The sequence below is a fragment of the Catharus ustulatus genome, chromosome 3, assembly GCF_009819885.2.
Source record: "Catharus ustulatus isolate bCatUst1 chromosome 3, bCatUst1.pri.v2, whole genome shotgun sequence".
Lineage (NCBI taxonomy): Eukaryota > Metazoa > Chordata > Aves > Passeriformes > Turdidae > Catharus > Catharus ustulatus.
Genome location: NC_046223.1, coordinates 116,467,328 through 116,487,733, shown reverse-complemented (window position 1 = coordinate 116,487,733; position 20,406 = coordinate 116,467,328). Strand labels below are relative to the sequence as shown.

Genomic DNA, 20,406 nt, shown 5'->3' with positions numbered 1-20,406 from the left:
AAGCCCCTCAAGCTGGATCGCTGTCTGACCTCTCCCAGCTCTGCTTGCCAAACTGGCTGATGTGGAGAGTTTAAGCTGCATTTCTCTGCTGCTGAGGGCTGTGAAGCAGAACCCCTCTCCCCTGGCACTGAGGGATGTCAGGTGGCAGTGCTGGGTCATGTTGTGTCTGTGTTTGAGATTAGAGATGTCCACGTGGGCATCCCCAGCCAGTCCATGCAGCTCTCATGTGATCCAATCCATAGGGCAAGGCTCTGCAGGTAGGAAATGTGACTTCTTTCCTTATTTCCCTTTGAGCAGGAAGTTTTCTAAGGGATGGGGGATTGCCAGGCTCAGCAGGATGCACCCATAAGCCTTCTCTTTTCCTTAGGAACTGGTGTTGAGCAGGGTCACAGTGAGGTTCTGGTTTGATCACCAAGAATGATCAAGGGCTGGGCGTGTTCCTGAGAGATGCTCGACCCAGAGCACAAGGAATGGGAATGCAGGGCTGGACTCTTTTATGAAAAGCGTTGTCTTTTGCAAGATGCACAAAAATCAATTCAGAACAGAGCTAAAATTTGATTTTCAGCCTTAAAGCTTAAAAAAATTAACAAAATTAAATAAAATTAACAAAACCCCACTGCCTTCAAGGAAAAACAAAACTAAAAGAAAAATGCCCAAACTAACCCATGAGTCTTTAAAGTTAAAGATAGAACTGGCTTGATCACCATGCCTGGAAGGGTTCAAACATCATGCAGATGTGGCCCTTAGGGACATTATTTAGTGATGGGTTTGGCAGTGCTGGGGGAATGGTTGGGCTCAATCTTAGAGGGCATTTCCAACCAAAATTATTCTGAGTTCCTGAAAGCTCTCTCCTTCTCTGGTTCTTGCTTGGTTGCTTGTGCCACTGCACGAGTGAAAGTGCAGTTGTAGATTCTGTTCAACTCAGGTTAAATTTACAGAACATGTTTAATGTTTGTGGGACTGAGTTGTACTCCTGTGAAAGATGAGAAATCTGGCAGGAAGCTTGAGACAGGTGTGAAAATAACTCATTATTCCTCTAAGGTGATATTAGGGTAAATACCATATATAATTTTGCCAGTAAGCCAGTCCCTGAGATTTTATGTTTTACATTAAGGGGAAGGTGAGGAAGGCACCTTAAAAAGGATGTGAACTGATAAGAGGATGCATCAGGGTAAAAACTCAGCCTGATTTTCCTGGGTGCATCAGCATGTTTGGAGTAACAGGTCTGACTTTAGGGTTTTGATGTGACAGCTCTTGGGATCTTTGTCAGAGGGTGCTGGACCTGCCACTAACCAGACACCCCTGGCAAAAGTGGATGTTTAGGGAGGGGGATTTAGATTAAAGTATAGAAATTAGACTGATTTAAAAGGATAAGGTATGTGGTTGGGTGGAGCTCTTTGGATAGAGTAAGAGGAGAGAGGGAAACGAGTTTTGGTTCTAACAAGGAGATGCACTGAGCCAGGACAATGAGGACTACAGCCAGGGAAATTTGGGGATTTGTATGAGCAGATATAGAAGATATGAAGAGGGTCTGTTGTGGTGTTATGGCAATTGGGACCTCAGTAGAAACCAGAGCCTCTGATGTTTATTGTGGAGACCAAACCAAAGGATCTAAATGGTCCCTTCTGCCTTTCAAATCCAGAAATGAATTAAGAGGGGGAAATAAAGCATATTAATTACATGGCAGGAATGTTCTGACAGTAAGATCTATCAGGTAGTGGAATAGATGCTTGAAAGCCACCTCTTGGGACTTCTGAAACTTGTCTGTGTGAAATGAATGTCTCACAGGGAGAAATCCTTCACAGGAGGAGGTTGGACTCGATGACCTTAACAGGTCTCCTTCTCCTCTCCCTTTCATAAATTAATTTTTTTAAATTCTTTGTCTTCCCTGCTAAGCACATACTGCTGCTCCACAGTCCCTTTTGAGAGGGGTGGATGACCAGGGATGTGAGTTTTGGCACTGGGACTCCTTGGGCAGTTCTTCAATCAATCCCCAGCTGCCCTGGGAGCCTCCTGTAGGTTTGAGCCTCATCACATGTCCAGCAGTGGTTATTGAACAGTGACCCAGAACAAAGCCCTGGTGCTGAGCATCCCAGGATGCTGGATTAAGGCAGAGTATCCCTCAAAGTCAGGGCTGGGGGTAGTCAGTCCCACAGCCACCCCAGCACACAGAGATTTGGCTGCTGTAGTGTCTGATCTCGGAATTGAAGCTGTAATGAGCTGAGTGCATCCAGCCCAGCCATGGCACTGCAGGTTTGATCTTTATAGGGAGTACAAAGCCTAAAGCAGCTTCACTCTGGGGTTTGAACACTAACCAATTAAGCAGGGAGAAGAATTGTGTCCCAGAACAGGCAGAATGTCCTTTTAGGATGTGCCAAAAGTGTGTTGAAATCGTTAGTTGATTTTTTTTGCTGCTGTTGTGGTAGGAGATAATGGCACCAACAATACCAAGGGATATTTGTGTTTCCTGGGCAGAGGAATGGGAAAGGAAAGGCCAAAACTTCCACCTAAATGAATAAAGATATTAAAACCTCTGAGAAGAGGGAAATAGAAGGACCTTGGAGAACGCCAAGGAAGGAATGATAAAAGGACATCACCTCTACAAGTGGTATCTCCATCTGATGGACAGGAGATGTGGGGTGGGGAGGTGACATTTTTCCTTCCTTCCACCTGAGAGAGAAAGAAATTCTGAGTTTTGCTTCCTCTGATCTCTGCAATCCTTTGTAGCCATATTCCAAAACTTAGGTTTTATAAACTACTACCTTTGTTTGCCTGGTTTGAGTTAAGAATTATTTCAGCCATTGGTAGGATACAAAGGATAACTTTGGGGTGAGGGCACTGGAGCACAGCAGAAACACCTAAATTCCACATTTTGGGGCTGTTTAAAAAGTGCCAGACTGTTCTTGTGCTGAGCTCTCAGGGCTGTGTGGGAAACACCTTCTGGTGACCTACACGAGCCAGGCAAGGTCTGTGACAGCAGCAAGATGTCGAGGAAAACAGTGCTGACATTCTGTGAGTAATTTCCAACATTTATCCCAAAAAAGAATTCTAAGTGGTTTTCCATATAGGAAAACTCTGCCGTGTTCTTTTCAAGACCACAAAAGCAAACCAGAATCTTCCTGCATTGAATTGGTTCTGCTGCAGCTTGTTGCAAATGCAAGATCTTTGCAGCATTTGAACCCCTTGGATGCTCTTTATTTGTCAAAAAACAGATATTTAGTGCTGCTTAAGATGCCCTTGGAACTTCAGGAAAGACTTAAGGGTTTTTCTTAGTCATAGAATACCTGAAGTAGCTCTAGACAGAATTTTTGGACAATAAAAGCCAAATCCAGCTATCATTCTTTTAGGCTTCTCTGCCTATCACTTGTCTTAGATGTAGGTCTTCAAGGCAGGGATCGTGTTTGGCTCTGGATGCCAAGCAGGAAAATTGCCCCTGGATTTTTGGGAAGGAAAGGGATTAAACATTTGCAAAATTTGTGAGCATGTAGGTAGCTTTATTTTCTCATTCTAAGTCCAGACAACAAAAATAGAGAAGAATTGTAAACTCTCTCTCTAAAGTTCAGAGCAGATGAGCTGATAGGTTTTAATATTAAAAAAAAACAAAAACAAATTGAAACATTAAAGAGTTATAAACTCTTCAGAAATACCCCACATGAAACAATAAGTTTTTGCAATATGTGCTAAATATTTTAATGGAGGAAATAGAACACTTTCATATTTTTACAATTTCAACTCCCATTTTTAAGATTGCTTAGGAGACAAACAAAGTAACAAACCCAGCAATCAAGATACCTTTTAAATAAATTGGTACTTACAAAAGCAAATAGGAAAAAAACCCCTTTCTTGATAAATTCCCATTGATTGGATTTCTGATGCTTAAGGAATACTCTTGGATGCTACTGTGCAGTCTGTTATACTGTCCACACACCTTTTCAGGAGTTCATTACAACTGTTTGGTTAGTTCAGGATTAATGAATATTCTCCAAGAGTCAGGGCTTTGAGAGAAACAGATTTAATATCTGTCATGGTTTAATGCTTAAAGGACTCCTTTCTAAAATTGTTAAACTCAAATATTTCAACTGAATCTGAACTTCAGTGACAGTTCATAATACCTTTTTTAGCATTTTTTTGTCTGGGTTTAGAAGAAGAAAATCTAATTTCTGCTCTCAGAATCACTTAGGTTGGGAAAAAACTTCCAAGATCATCGAGTCCAACCTGTGGCTGATCCCCACCTTGTCACCCATTACAATTTTTACCTCAACCATGGAGGCAAACTTGGGTCATATCTCAAGTCATACTCAGCTATAAAGCAAGGTGGGAGATCCCAGTTCCCTCCAGGAGCCCTCCAAGCTGTGTCAAAGTTTCCTCAAAAACTGTTTCTGCATTTCAAACTCATGATATATATTAAGTTGTCTTAAGTTATCTCCTTGGTGAAAGTTTTGTGCCATGTTCCTGAACTGTAAACCATGTTCTACCTCTCCCAGAAGAAATGCCCATCCTTGTATTTAATCCCTTCTGTCATCTCCTTCAGGACAGAGAAATTTGATCCCAAAAACCATCCTGATGCTCAGGGCATGGAAAGGAGGTTACATTTTGCTCACACAAAGCAAATGGGGCTGAAGGAGCTGCCTGGAGATTTAATTATCCTGAAAAGGATGCACCTAAAGAGAGGCTGGGTGCACATCAGGATCATGAAATAGTTTGGGTTGGAAAGTGTTGGAGCCCAGAAGTTTGGGAGTTTTGAACTTTCTGTGCTTTCTGACAGTGATCCCCAAAAAAGCACTGCTTTTGACTTGAGACATTGGAGAAAGCTTCCAAATTTGAGTGAGAGTTACAATCACTGGTGTGTAGTTAGAATAGAAGTGTGTGATTTCACATGGTGAAGGGTTTGGAATTTGGGGTTTTAGAATATAATAATAGGTATGGGACAAGATGGATGTTCTTGGATGTTGTCTCTTCTTGTTCCCTCTTCATAATTTCAGGTAGCAGTTTTTAGTTGGATAAAAAGTACTGCAGTGTGAGTCATGGGTGTTTAGTCATAAATAATATAAGTGGTAGCTTTTAATTAGATAGTTTACCTTTAAAAGACCTTGTAACTAGCTAGATCTACCAACATTTTATTGCTTTTAGCTTCTTAGCTAAAAGTGCCACAGAACTCTCTGTACTTTAGATAAGAATTGATAAAAAACCAAGTCCAAACAATAAAATTCATCTCTTGAGCATTCAATCATTCAATCCTAAGTGAAATTAAAAAAAAAAAAAAAGCCACTAATATTTAAGACCACTAATAGGAAAGGACCTTAAAATTAATTCAGTTCCATGGGCAGGGACACCTCCTGCAATGGCACCTCTCAGTAGTTAAAATATGCTCAATGTCAGTGGTGTTTAGGCTGCTTTGGGTTATTTATTTTTTCCTCTCTTGTCTTGCAGCCTCTTTGGCCATGCTCTGTGGTGTGACACATTCTTCTGCCAGCTGCCAAGGGGACAGAGCCACCTCCATTGAGTGTGACATCCGAGTGACTGTGGGCACCTCCCAGCAGAGGGGATCTGTGCCCTACTTCTATCTCTGTGGGGACACCCCACCCCAGGGACATTTTGCTGGACTCCTTGCCAGGTTGGTGTCGTGTTTCTCCATCAGCCCAGTGGGTCCATCCACAAATAACACCCCCCAATGGTTTTCCACCTTTTGCAGAGTTGTTCCAAATGAAGGAACAAATTCTTAATTATCACGTTGATGCCAATGGAGCAGTTTAGCCTTGAGACCACTAGAGAGCTCTGCTGGGTTGTGGAATTCATTCCCTGTGCCTATCAAAGCATCTCCAGCCCCCCCTTCCCTCCTGCCTTTTTAAAGTGTTTGAGAGACATCAGAAAATCCATCTCATAAACAGCCTGCTTTGTTCCTTCTTAGGTTTTAATATTTATCTTCTGATCCAAAGCAACATCTGGTGGATGCCAATGGGAAAAAGATTAGGCATTATGAAAAGCAGAAGTCTTCTTTTTTCTGTTGTTTTTTTTTTCCTTTTTTTTCCTTCTTCTTTCTTTTTTCTTCTTTTTTCCCCCCTCTGCCTTTCTCCCAGCACTTTCATGAGTAAAAAATCAGAGTAAATCCAGCAGGGAGTGCAAGGGTGCTTGTGCTTTGCAAATCCAAGGCCAAGCTGTCCAGGAGTAAACTTGGAACTGTTGTCTTTGAAGGAGCAGTGAGGATTTATTCCTGCATTTACTTCTTGGGATAAGTGGGATGTCTGAGTTAAGGAATAAACAGGCAAAGGATTGGGTTTGGAAGGGACCTCAAAAGTTACCTTGTTCCAAGCCCATGGGCAGGGACATCCACTATCCCAGGTCCCATCCAACCTGGCCTTGGACACTTGCAGGGTTGGGGCAGCCACCTGGACAATTTTTTTCAGTGGTTTAAATAAACATTTTCTTTATATAGTCTGTACCACAGCCCCTCCTTTATCAGCTCATAATGGCAAAAGCATATTCCTTAAAAGAGTTGTAAGTTGAATCAAGGCACATTCCTGAATTCCATTTAATAATTCACTTCTTTTCTTGCATTTCCTTTAAACATTGCAACTTGTTAACAGTGTTTCAGAATGTGCTTCCATGACAATAGAAAGGAGCTGGCTCTTCTTACAAGCAAATTTATTTAATTTTTGCAAAAAAAAAAAACCTGTGAAAACCACTCAAAGGTCCTTGTATTGATTTGAATGTTTGGGAAATTGTCTTCATGCCCTGCTTCCAGCTGACCACCACCCCTTTCTGCCTTTAAAACTGTTGGTTATTTAAAAGATGCAGTTTTTTTCTTGGAGCTTTAAAAAGTACTCTGCAGTCTTAAAAGATAGCCCAGTCCACTGAATTATTGTACAGGACAAGATTAATTCTCAAAGTGTTGCTATCAAAAGCAAGCACAGTTCCCCAAGGCTGGCTTTTGATTATTGATACAGCAGAGGGAAAAGTTTGTTTAAATATAAAAATAAAAATTTGGTGTTAAAAGGGTTCAGCAACTTGAAAAAGGGCTTTTTTTAAAAAAAGTATTTTTGTGGTTTCTAATGTGCCTGATTACCACTTTAACCCTGAAAAAGGACACCAAAACAAACAGCCCCTAAACGCAGGTCAGAGCAGGGCTTTGTTGGCAGAGTGAGCTGCTGCATCCAGCAGGGAAGTTTGAAATCTTCAGGGTCATCAAACCACTCTGATCATCCTGACAGAGCTCTGAGTCCTGGATTTCCAAATGGATCAGTTTGGGGAGAGCTTTGGGCAAGGGAGGTGCCTCTGTCCCTCGTGAGACCCCACCTGGAACAGCTCTGGGGTCCCCAGCTCGGGAAGGACACGGAGCTGCTGGAGCAGGATGATGGGCAGGGATGGATGGAGGGATGGAGCAGCTCTGCTGTGAGGAAAGGCTGGGAAAATTTGGATTGTTCAGCCTGGGGAAGAGGAGGCTGCATGGAGAACTTAGAGCACCTTTCGATGCCTAAAGGGACTCTGTGAGATTTGGGGAGGGGCTTTGGACAAGGGGAATGGCTTCAAACTGACAGAAGATAGATTTTTGTGAGTTACTAGGAAGGAATTGTTCCCTGTGAGGGTGGTGAAGCCCAGAGAAGCTGTGGCTGTCCCTGGATCCCTGGAAATGTCCAAGGCCAGATTGGATGGGGCTTGGAGCAGCCTGGGACAGTGGAAGGTGTCCCTGACTGTGACAGAGGTGGCACTGGATGATCTCCAAGATCCTTCCAGTCCAAACCATTCTGGGATTCTAATCCCAGAGACACTTTACCAAAATCTTGTTATATGGGATATTCAGGAACCTGAAGGCCTCTTAAAATCCTGAATCTACCTATCTGATCCTCTGTTTTGTTGAGTAAATCATGCTGTGAACTCTGTCCTTTCTTAGCTGCTCAGAAAATGTGTAATTTGTGTAATTTGTGTAATTTCTGGGTTGTGTTGGTGTTGCTGTAACTCCTTTCCTTTCTCCTCTCCTTCTTACAACTGGCCTGTGTGAATCTGGTGGTGGGGTGGGGAGGAGAGGAAGAAATAGCAATGGCCAAGAGAATCAATTGAGTTGGGAAAGACCTCTGGGATCATCGAGTCCAACCATTAACCCTGCACCACACTTAGCTCACCACTAAACCATACATTGAATCCTAAAGCTCCCCACAATGAAACACCACCAAAATCAGCAGTTGGCAGCAGCAAAACCAAGGGGAAAAAACCATTTCTCTCCCACCACATTTTCTATTACTTCTTCCCCCTCTGCAAGGGGAGGTTTTAGAGCAAATGTCTGCTGGTATAACTGGCACATATATCGAATCTGCTTAGTCTGGGCTGTTAAGTAAGTTTAATTAATTTACTAAGTTAATGTTCCAATGTTAGCAACAAAGCATCATTGCAATCAGCTGGGTAGCAGGAATTGGAACCCCTAAATGAGCTCATTTTTTCACAGTTGGAATTAGGGACCAGTTAGCCAGTTGTGTGGTTTTTCCAATTTCTCCCCTTGCCCTGGGGGAGTTGCAAGTTATTCATTCCCCATTGCTAAGTGTGAGTAAGATGGGGGGGGGGGGGACACAAACCCTACTCCTTGTAGGAGTCCATCTTTGCTCCCAACACTGCTGATTCCCTCCCTGTTGTCTGCACTTATCTGCCTGCCTTGGTCCTAGAATGGCATTCCTTCCTGTTTGTGATGGTTTGGGAAGGAGAAAAGCATCACTGAGAGATATTTACCGCATGTATTTTCATCCTGAGCGTGTGCAGATAAAGGGGGGAAAAACAAATAAACAATAAAAGAATGGAAACAAAATTACCGAAATTTGCAAAGTTTGACAAATGGTGGCCAGGAGTTGCCACAAGCTAATGGCTTGCAATGATTAATAAGAGTAAAAATAATTGCATTTCATTAAGATTGATGACACCCCATTTAACCTCCCTTCTCGTTTCAGCCCTAAAGTGGAAAGAGATGAAGTTCTCATCTATAATAGCTCCTGTAACATTACCATGGAAACTGAGGCAGAGATGGAGTGTGAGGGAGCTAATCAGCCAATTACTGCCAAGATTACTGAGATATGGAAAAACTGGGGCCAGAACACTCAGGTATAATCAAATCTTTTTTACAGACTGATTCAAACAGCTTAAAATTAAATTTGTAATATTGTGTACATTTAAAGGGGGGCAAGAAAAAAAAAACAATTTAGGCTGAGCAGCAGCAATATATAATATTAAATGCTTTCCAACTTTGAATAGCAGTCCTAATGCAGCAGAGCTGAATTAATGGTTAACTATGGCTAATCATGTGTTTTATGAGACATAAATGAGCTTTACCTTATTTTCTGACCAATGTATGTATTTTTTAACACTCTCCTTTTTTTTTTTTTTTTAGTATAAATTCAATTCTGTTCTAAAAATGTTATTTTCTGTTGAGCAGAAATCTTAGCCATGAGGTACAGCTTCAGCTCTCTGGCAGAGATTTTGTATTTAGTGCAGCCCTGGTTATATTTGATTTTTGCTGCTTTTCAGTAGCTGAAGGAAAATGGGACAGTCTTCCCAGTGCTGTCTGTGGCTATAGCAAGAAAAGAAGACATGCAAGAGTTCATGACAAAAATGTTGTAATTCTGAACCAGCATAAATTTTAAGACTTGATTTGTAAAAATGTCATTGCTAACCTGAAATGTCCTGTTGGAATACTCATAGTTTTGCAGAGAGGGTGTTTAGCCACCTGTAAGAAGAAATTTGGAGGGGTTGGACATTTGTTGAACACAAATTATCCCTTTTTCACTATCCTTTCCTAAAGGAGCAGCTCCTGAGATGTGCTGGAGACCTCCTGGATACAGAGATGTGTGAGTGGGGATACTTACACACCTTAGGATAAAAACCAAATACTATTTTTAATCTATTAAATAAAATTTTCACACAGTCTTTTAGCATAGTTTAGGAAAATTAAGTTCATTCACTCAGCATCAATGTTAAAGCTACCACAGTAATTTTTAACTCTATCTGCAGAGATTTCCTGTGTTAAAGGACTTTAAATTTACTTTACCACCCCAAAAAGTAGCTGCAGTGTCCTGGCAGAGTAACTTTGGTGCTTTTCTAGTGTTGAATTCTATATTCAGTTTTATATATTTGATCCAGTCTATATTTAGGAGTCTCTGAATACTTGCAAATGTACCTTACATGAATATTACTGTTAGAGCATCCTAAATTAGAATTCCTTGCTTCTGTAAAGCCTGTCCTTGGTCTGTGAAGGAATGTCAGGTGTAGAATGTTACCTATTAAGGTTCATTTGCTCATCACCCTTGTTAGTTCTGGTACCTAAAACATGCCCAGCTAAGGAGAAAAACTACCCTCAAAAACTGCTGGTTGGTGACTGCAGGAGTGAAATGCCCAGGCAAGTATGAGATGAAATGATAACTCCTCCTTACATTCCTATTTTCCTTCCCAAATGAGCAAAGGGCAGAGCCCCAGAGGCTGGGCTGCAGCTTGCAGGGACATTCTGCACTGCTGCCTGTGATCTGGGCAGCTCAGCTGTGCCACAGTCCTGCAGCTCAGCATGGCAGCATGACAGGCTCTCCTTCCACTCAGGTGGCAGCAAGAAGAGGAAGAAGCTGCAAGGTTTGTCCCTGCAGGGTTTTTTCTGCTCAGAGTGGGGAAAACCAAGGAAGTCCTGAGTGTCCTGAATGAACAAATTCATTCAGAGCGGGATGAAAGCAGCAGCACTTCAGATCTGGGATTTGCTGCTGCTTAATGAACCCAGTGGGCATTCAGAATCATTTTATCCCTCTTCCCAAAACTGGCTTGGGTGAGCAGAGGTGGATGGGTGGGGAGTTCAGATAAATGGCTTCAATTTTGGTCCCTTTCTGGCTGACAGCATCCCGTTAAGATTTACGACCTGGTGCGGCGCGTGCATGCTTCACTGTGGAGGTTTAAATCATGTCGTGTGAACTGGCCTTACCTTTCCAGTGGAAAAAATGGTCCCCAGGTTCAGCACTGAGCAGTGAAATGCATTAATAGCCCCACGTGCCTTAGGATAATGGTGCTATTAGCAGGCAGCACAACTCTGTGTACAAGTAATGGGGCTGCATCTCTTTATAATAACATCTGGCACTTCTCTTGCATGTTCATGCAAGGATCTCAAAGCATTCCATAAAAAAGGGGCATGATCCTGTTCCTAGCACAGCTGCACTGCTCAGAGGTTTGTTTTCTGCTTCCTCTGCTGCCAGCTGAAGGATGTCCAGGCAGGCTGAGGACTCAGCTCAGCTGGGTGCTGTGGGAGGGTTGGCTCAGAGGTGATCTGATGATGATGGTGTTGGAAGTGAAAATGTAGAAAGGCTGGCAGAGGCTTGTGGCACTGGCAAGAAGAGAGAACAGCAGAAAAAAAAATAAATAAAATGTAGAATGTTGGTGCTGGGAAGTTGAGCCTGATGTCAGAAATGGTGACAGCAGCAAACCTGCCAGAGTTCTTAGCCACAGACTGGGGCTCTTAGGATTGTTCTCTGTAGAGCCAGGAGTTGGCCTTGATGGTCCTTGTGGGTTTCTTGCAACTCAGGATATTCTGTGTTATGCCCATTATTCTGTTATTAGTGTATTATTAGTTATTAGTGTATTTTTTCCATCAGTTATTTAAACAACTGCATATTCTGGTAGGTGCTGCAAAATCCATCCCTCAATTTTGGTCCTTTCAACTCTGGTCTCTGAGCTGTTGCTTGCATGAATTATAGAATCCTAAATGTTGGAAAAGACCTCCAGGAACATCATGGTTACAGTGAGGGCTTAGATCTGACTCTAGAGGACTTCCAGAATTCCATGGAGTTTCAAGGTGCTACCAGGAGATCTGTGATTTTCATGGCAGACTTCACGGAATTTCAGTTCTACTTGGATTTTTCCTGGGGTCTGGTCTGTGTCCCACCAACCCCCCAGAGAATAATTTTTATGATTTTCATTAGAAACTGATTTAAGCTCTTGCCTCACTTTGTGTTTGAAGTATTTTGCCTTGTATGACTTAATTAGGTCACAAGAAGTAAGCAGCAGGCCTCTGCCCCACTGTTGCATTCAGCATCATTAGTGTTTGTAACTTGCTCTGTTATTATCTAAGAAGAGTTGCACAATTATTTTTATTTCAGTATATAATGCAATTTAGCCTACTGAAAAGAGAGGGAGGGGAAAAAAAAACCAAACCCAACACTGATTGTGTATCCCACAGGACTTAATTAGTTCACAGCTCCGAGAATGCACTGGATAATGGGAAGGCATGAATTAAATAATAAAAGGGAGAAGAAAAGTTCTAATGCTCACTCAGTACCTGTCCAGCTCCACCTTGGCTGCATAATGAGATGTCAGCTCTGGTGACACTGATGAGATGTGCAAAACACCCCGAAAACACAAGGAGAGGATGCTCATGGGAGGGCTTGGCCAGGCTGGGATGGCTCTGAACCCATTATGCTTAGTGAGCCTTCCAATTATTATTCCAGATCGCTGGACCAGACCTAATCATGATGCAAACATGCTGCTGGAGCAGCTCTTCCCTGCTCCACTCCCCCTCCTCTGCCTGCCCACATGGCTGATGGAATTTTTGGCAGGGGGCCATGCCGTGTACCAAGTGAGCTGTAGGGAAGCTGAACTGGTATCCCAGTGAATTCCCTGCAACCCAGCCCTCAAGGGGTCTCTGCTGAGGGGTAGGAGGTTGATAAAAAATAACTTGCCAGATAAAAATGCCATCCTGGGTTATGGCTCTGCCTGGGTGTGCTGCGCTGCCTTGAGTTTGTTTTTAACTTTTGTTTGTTTGTTTTTAAAGGAAGGGCTTGGGGTTTAAGGGTGGCTCAGAGTGTTCAGGATCTGTGATTTTTTAGCTTGGTGACTGATACAGGGGTAACTGCTTTGGTCACTTCTCATGGAACCAAAAAAAAATAAACCCTGTGTCTGAGATATGTACAATCACCTCAAAAATCCTTCCTGCTCAACTTAATATAATCAGAACAAGATCTTCAAATCCCTTGGATTCCTCTGCAAATGTTAGAATCATTCCTTTCCTTCTTTTTCAGCCTTTTTTCATCCTTTTTTTCCCATCTCCCAGGGAGCATGGGAGGGTGTCTGGAAGCCCAGGGCACTCTGGGCATCGTGCAAGGTCATGGGTTGGTTTGGGTTGGAAGGGACCTTAAAAATCATCTCATTCCAACCCCTGCCATGGGCAGGGACAGCTCCTGAGCCTGTTCTCCATCTGGGGGGTTACAAGGGATGGGAAGTGACTCTTCTCTTTTACTCTGATTTGAGAGCTGTCCTCATGATGTGTGGATGTTTGATGGGCGCGTTTTTGAGGGTGAAGGGCTCATACTTGGCAGTCCATGAGGGAAACCACTACAGCAGGATGAGAGTAGTTAGGTAGGGTAGGGATCATAGAATGGTTTGGGTTGGAAAGAATCATCCAGTCCCAATCCCCCTGCCATGGGCAGGGACACCTTCCACTATCCCAGGCTGCTCCAAATCCAGTCCAGCCTGGCCTTGGACACTTCCAGGGATGGGGAAGGAACAGAGCAGATTCCAGTTTGATATGGAGTTTGTTTGGAAGGGGTTAATAAAACAGCACCCCTCTTCTCCACTTGAAAAAAAAATTATGATATAATAAAATATTTAATTCCTGTGTATCCATTTAGAGAATGCAAACCCAGAACCCTTTATCTGGCCATGGGGATCACAACTTGCTGAGGTTTGGGAATAGTTTCACTGGATTTATTAGCAAGTATCCTGATAGAACCTGAATTTATGTTGTCTTGGGCTGTCAGTAGAGTTCCTGGGTCCTTTGGCAGTGCAACCAGCCAAAAAAAGCCATGTCACACAGGATGGGACATCAGGAATAGGGCTAGATGAAACCCTTACTACAATATTTTGTGTGTATTTTCATAAATAGGCACTTTTAACAGCCCAGCAAGTCGACCACTGCATCTCCAAATTCCCTATTTTCTTAACTTTATATCTTGCTCAGTGTTATTTTCAGAAGGAGGTGGGGAGTGCAATAAAACCCACCAGACCCTCACAGAAAAAAAGTGGAACAGTCCATTAAAAAAAAAAAAAAACCTAATAAAAATAAAGGCACAAAACCAGTCTTGGGGTGTGGAGGCTGCTGGGGCAGAGAGGTACCATCTGCAGGGTTGTTAAGATGTAGAGAACCAAGATGGGCTCCCCAGTAACCACAGGCAATGTGAAGAGATAAATGGTTGACCCGAGCCCGTGTCAGGCAAGGATTGATGCCACTATCAGCCCCAGTGCCTTTGCAATGATTTTTTAAAAAATCTCTGATAGAGTGTGTTATCTAGTTACTGGCACGAGGGCAATGGCCTGGAGGCAGCAGGGAGGAGGGGGTGAGGAAGAAGGAAAGGAGGAGAGAGAGAGAAAGGGAAAAAAAGGTCATTCCAGGAGGACAATTTCTGTTGGACTAAATGAGAAAATAAGGGCCTTGCTCTGGAAGGGGAAGGTAAATAAATAAATAAATAAATAATAGGAAAAAGGGGCTGCTGGGTGAGGAAAGGACAAGCAAAATTGCTTCTTTTCTCTGTTTTTCTTTGTAATTCTTCCTTTTGTTTCTTTTTTCTTTTTTTTTTTTCTTTTTTTTTTAATGGCTTCGGCCTTGGGCTGCAATGGGAAATTTAGGAGATGTGCTTGGGCTGTGGTTTAATTTTCCTTTAACTTTTTGCTTCCCAATTCGAGGTTTAACTGTTTCCTCTCCTGCTGTCAGATGAAAAATGAAGGACTGTACTGTAATTTTTCTCTTTCCCCACCCCCCACCTTATGAAAAACCTCTTCTTTTAATTTTCAATCCCACCATCTTTCCAATGTTTCTGAGGAGATTACTTCCTGAATTGTAAGTGGCTTTCCAGGGAACACTCTTCTCCCCACCACTCCTACAGCTGCACTGGAAGTGCATTGGGAGCCATGCCCAGGACATCCTAGGATGGAGTGCCGTAGTCCCTGTAATCCAAAGAACCTCAAATATTTTCCATATGCATTTAAACAAACCTGTAGGATGGAGTGCAATAGTCCCTGTGTCCTAGTTTGGAGGACAGGTGTCTGCTGAGAAAGGCAGGAGCTTCTCTTTGAAATGGAGAATGGAAACTCCCTCCCTCCAAATTATTATAATTTTGAAATCAAGGGGCTCTCAGGCAAAGATACGGGAATTAGGAATAACAGTTCTTTACTAGGGAAATTAAAATAGAAATACAGCACTACAAAGAAACAAACCCCAAACCCTGACACAGTCAGAGTACAGCCTGACACCCGTCAGGCAGGGTGTTGGCAGCAGTCCCATTCCATGGTGGCTGCATCCTCCTGCAGTGACAGATGTGGCTCAGCTGGAGCAGTGCTCCTGTACAAGGTGCAGTTTCCCTCCGGAGCTCCAGTGGGGATGTGGAGAAATCCGGTTTTCCTCTGGAGTCCAGTGGAGAAAGGGGCTCCCTTAGTGTCCCAAACCCTCTGTTTTTATCTTGGTAAGAAATGTTGGGCTCTTCCCCCTGGCTGGAGCAACTCCCAATGGGATGCAGTAATTTTATCAGTCCCACAGTGGGACTCAATGGCCATGAGCAGAAAATGACTGGCTGGAGAAAGGATGGGCTGTGAAAAGATAAAGAACAATGCCCTGCCTGGTTTCAATGGATGGCCCATTAGCAGAATATCTCCCGTTGAGATCAGGATCACTGCCCCCACCCTCAACAGATGGTGACAGAACAGACACCTTTTATCACACTCTGTATTGTAACCCAAGACACCCTGTAATCCAAAGCACCTCAAAGATTTCCCATATGCATTTAAACAAACCTGTGTGAAATCAGAACTGAACATGGCATAGGTCAGTGAGAACCTCTTTTTTTTCTTCTTCTTCCCCCTCCATTCATGCCTACTCCCAAACAGATTTGGAGTCATAAGTGCCATTTTGGAAGTGTCCTCCAGGCTGCAGAAAGCAAATATTTCCCTTTCTGTGCAAAAGGAAGGCTCCAATAGGGGTCAGGAAGGTATGGGGAAGCTCCCTGAGTGCCTGTGGGCTCCTGCTCTGTCCACTTGCTCCCAGGTGCTTGCACAGAGTGCTGCTGCCACTTTTCTGTTTAATTATGACAGAAACTCTAATTGACTCCTCCAGCAATTCAGCATTTTGAAGGGGGAAGGATTGTCTGTGTTTGAAACCATGGCTTTGGCTCTCCATCTGTGGATGTGATCTGACAATGGTTTGGGGTGGAAAGGTCTTTAAAAGGCAAAGGCAAAGCCTGGCTTTGTCTCCCTGGGGGAAGGGAGTGGGAATGTTGGGAATGCTGGGGTGTCCAGCTTTGTGCCTTCCCCAGCTGCCCATCTGGAATTTGATGGGAAAACTTGGAGACACACCTAGCCCAGGCTTGTTCTGCACTGGCTTAACACAACTGATAGTCTTGTCCTTCCTGTGGTGTGATGTGGGATAAAGATGTTCCTTTCAAACCCTTGTGTCACACATCCTTGGGCTGGATGCTCCACATGATTTCTGTGTGTATCAGAGGCATTGGCTGACCTACAACCCCCTCCCAAATATTCCTGGGGTCTGGTTCAGCAGCCAGCAAGGACTGGGCATGTGGTGATCCTCTGCTGAAATCTGGGAGGTTTCAGTTCATAGTTTGGGCAGAGTGGGATCATTGAAGGGATTATTGATGTAATTGAGCCTGGATGTAGCTCTGAAATTCTGTGTCTGGTGCCTTGAGGGCAAGATCAGGTGTCCCACCCATTCTACAAGAAGTGAGAGGAAACCATGGGTAAATGGGAGGGAAGCACAGTTATGTTTAACTTATTTGGAAAAAAATTTAAAAATCAATCCTGAGGATAACAAAAGCCAGAAAATTTGGTCTTGTAGCAAACCACTGGTAGTGATGGGGAGACAATCATCTTGTATCATGATTTCCTCTGTGCACAGAGTTTTGAGTGAGGAATAGAGAAAGGACAAATAGTTTTGTTTAGGGTTTTTTTAAAGTTTGATTTTTTTTTTCTGGTTTTGTTACCATTGGTGCTATCATGATGTTTAGCATAGCCTAAAAAATGCAAACTAGGTGAACAGCTAGAGGAAAAAACAAATTAAAACCAGAGAGATTTCAGTTCAGAGAGTGTTTATTAATAACTTACAAAAATAATTGCTGTAGCAGGAGGGAAAACCAGAGCTCTGAACCTACTGGTGGTTCCCCTGTCTCTAAGGAAAGGGTTAATTCGATGTGGCTGCCAGTAAAAGCAAGCTGTTCTCCTGATGAGCCTGTAATAGCCGGGTGATAGACTGGCTTAACAACTGCTCTAAATGCTGGGTACCATCCCCTGATTGGCAGCTCCCTAAGTGGAAGCCCCTCGTGTCCAATCTGTCCTCGTGAATTGCTGCAGAGCAAAGGACTTCATTAAGGGATGTAAGGGGACCTCGTAAAAATCAGCAAATAATTACACTGGGGAGGAGAGGAGGGGACTCAGAGCTCTGTGGTTCCCCTGAAGAAAAGCAGATGTGCCAGGGTAGGGAAGCTCAGGTGAAGTGGGTGCTATAAACACCTCTGAACGCTGGGGCTTCTCAATAAAGCTCAGTTTAGCCCCGTCTATGACTTCAACAAAATATTCCCAGTCAGCTCCCTGGGTGGTGGAGGGCTGGGAGCTGTTAGCTCATATTCAGTTAAATTTCAAATGTCAGAGCTCGTTAGTGGTGATTTTAGCCAAAGACAGTTTGTGAGGAGCTGGGCAAATTTGAACTTCCTCAAATAAAATTGAGGGAAGAGATTGCTGTTTTGCTTATTGATTTATTTTCCTGCTTTCACACATCATCTCTGGGTCTGGGATTGTGATCAAAGGTCAGGCTCAGCTTCACCCACTTAGGGGTTACAGTGCTCCCTCTTTCACACACACTGTCTTGCTCTTTCCTTTTCTAATTCACCTTTATTTGCAGGTTTTTTTTGTCCTGCCTTCACCTGTGTTTGGTGAGCAGAAGATGCAATTTTTGCTTTCAGTGTTGAGGGGAGCTTTTCCCTGAGCTCACTAGGAGGGCAGGCACAGGAAGGCAGCACAGACCATTCTGTGTTAGATTTAGGTAAAATATTTGGGAGGAATCCTTCCCTGTGAGATTCTGGTGCAGGTTCCTAGAGAAGCTTTGGCTACTCCATCCCTGGAAGTGTTCAATACCAGATGGAATGGGGCATGGAGCAAACTGGGATAGTGGAAAGTGTCTCTTCCTCTGGCAGAGAGTTTGATCTAAATGGTCTTTAAGGTCCTTTCTCACCCAAACCAGTTTGTGCTTGTGTGATTCTCTGAAATGAGTTGGTTCAGAAGAAGTTGGGCAGTCAGTGACTTTTTGGGAGCCTTATTGTGGTGAGTCAGGGGATGGAGCCACTGAGCTAAAAATGTGGCTTCAAAGCTGAGATGGCCCAGACAGTGCTGCAGAAATTGAGATTTTCCACGCTGAAAGGACTGCAGATGCTGATCACTGGCACAGCCCCAAGCCAGTGTTAAATTTCAGGTCCGGAGGAGGGAGTTTCTGGATTGTCAGGATTTGAATACAGGTATCATGGGCAACAATTCTGGGTGGGTTTCTCCAGGTGGTGATAGCTGGCATTTCCACTTTTCCCTACATCCCCTTTGGTGCACTAGGATGGTACCCAACTCTATCCAAAACAAATATTACTCAGCACACATCTGCATCCTTTAGCCCTTGAGTGCAGTCAGATATTGGGGTAAGGATGTGCCAGCAGGGATCCTGGGGCAGAAGCACCCTGGGTTTTACACCCTGCCAAATGATTAACAGGCAGACAAGGGTGTGTGTGGGAGGGCAGAGAGTGAAGGCCATGGAGTGTATTATTGCATGGGATCTGCATTCCCAACAAAGATGAGCTGTTACAGCCCTGCTGCAGACAGAGGGATGTCTTCACAGCTCAAACAGCAGCAGTTTGTGCTTCCAACTCAAAGGCTTCTCAGTTCAGAGGGCAGTGTGTTGGTGGAGAGGTTCTCTCTCACGATAGGCTCCCATCTTGTCTGATTTGAATGAAGTTTGGGCTGAAATCTCCTGAAATGACAAGAGCAGTTTCTGTCCCATGACGTGTGTGATTCTCTCTTCAGCAGAGGCGCTCTCATTCAGGGCAAGTGATTCAAAGTGCACTAAATTAACTTGTGGTGCTGTCTGCACTCCTGAAATCATCTGTGGTGTGTCACTGTGAGCTCAAACCACTGAAAAAAAATTAAAATTAAATAGATGGAAGCGCTGTTCCATGGAGACTCAGTTCTAATTTTAGCTACACAAAATAAGTGTATTAAAGTGTACATATCTGCTGCAGACATGCTCTCATTTTGAAGGAGTCTTGTGCTGGGAATGTTCTCCCCTCTTTGTGCAGCTCTTGAAGAGTAGGGTGGGAGGTTTATCTGGATTTATCACAGCAGGAAAATGGTGTGGGTGTTCCCAGTGTTCTAAATGCCACTCAGTGCTCAGATCCCCATTGGGAACCGGCAAATTCAGCTTGGAGTGACAGGGCAAAGGTGGCCTTTGCTGGGCTGTGACATCTTCCCTGCCCCACCACCCAGTGATGCCCTGCTGCTTCTGTGACCTTTCCTGCACAAGTCCCATCTTCACCTTTTTACCTTTGTGGCGGATAAGTGTTTTTGATGATGACAATAAAGATACCACAGAGCACTCTTACTCTTTGGTTGCCCCATCTGGGCAGTGTTTGATGCACAGGGCCGGCCTTCCAGTCAGATTGCACTATCAGATGGAGCTGGCTCTGTTTCCTGCATTATTCTTCCTGGCTGTACCACATTATGCAATTATGTTTGCATTTAAACCTGAGCACTTACCTGTAATGATGCTGTGCTTCGGTACACGATACATTAGAGCAGCAGATAATGCACACAGATAGGCTGAGGGCAGCGTGTTGTTGATGTGCTAAAGCTAAACAGGACACCCGGTTTGAAAGTGGGCTCTGAAAGCTCTCACTGCTAAAACAGCAGCTGTGCAGGGTGGGATTCTCTACCTGAGGGGCAGGTGCAGGATTGTCTCCATCACAGAAGTCACCAGCACTCCAGGAGCAGGACAGTGTGGGTGGCTGCTGGGAGTCCCAAATCCTGCATCCCTACAGCACAACGTGACAGAAAATGTTTCTTTCAAGGGATTTTTCACAAAGACATTGAATACTAGGACAAGGGGTAATTGCCTTAAGCTGAAAGTATTTTTAGATTAGATATTGTGAATAAATTCTCTGCTAAAGGGTGATGAGGTTTCCCAGAGGAATTGTCACCACCCATCCCTGGAAGTGTCCAAAGCCAAATTGGATGGGACATGAAGCAACCTGGGATGGTGGAAGGTGTCCCTGCCCATGGCAGGGACCTGGATGAGCTTTAAGGACCCTTCCCACCCAAACCATTCCCATTCTGTGATGCACCTTAGAGAAGTGACAGTGCCTCTGCTGCTGG

The 20,406-nt window shown here is 43.8% G+C and overlaps 1 protein-coding gene across 1 annotated transcript in view; it reads left to right on the top strand.

The window, feature by feature from the left end:
• Window positions 1-20,406, top strand: part of PKHD1 (PKHD1 ciliary IPT domain containing fibrocystin/polyductin) — a 236,715-nt gene that overhangs the window by 45,952 nt on the left and 170,357 nt on the right. The window contains exons 34-35 of the mRNA XM_042779098.1: window positions 5,431-5,614; window positions 8,931-9,081. Coding sequence (XP_042635032.1) covers window positions 5,431-5,614; window positions 8,931-9,081 — 335 coding nt within the window. The remainder of the gene's footprint in view (window positions 1-5,430; window positions 5,615-8,930; window positions 9,082-20,406) is intronic.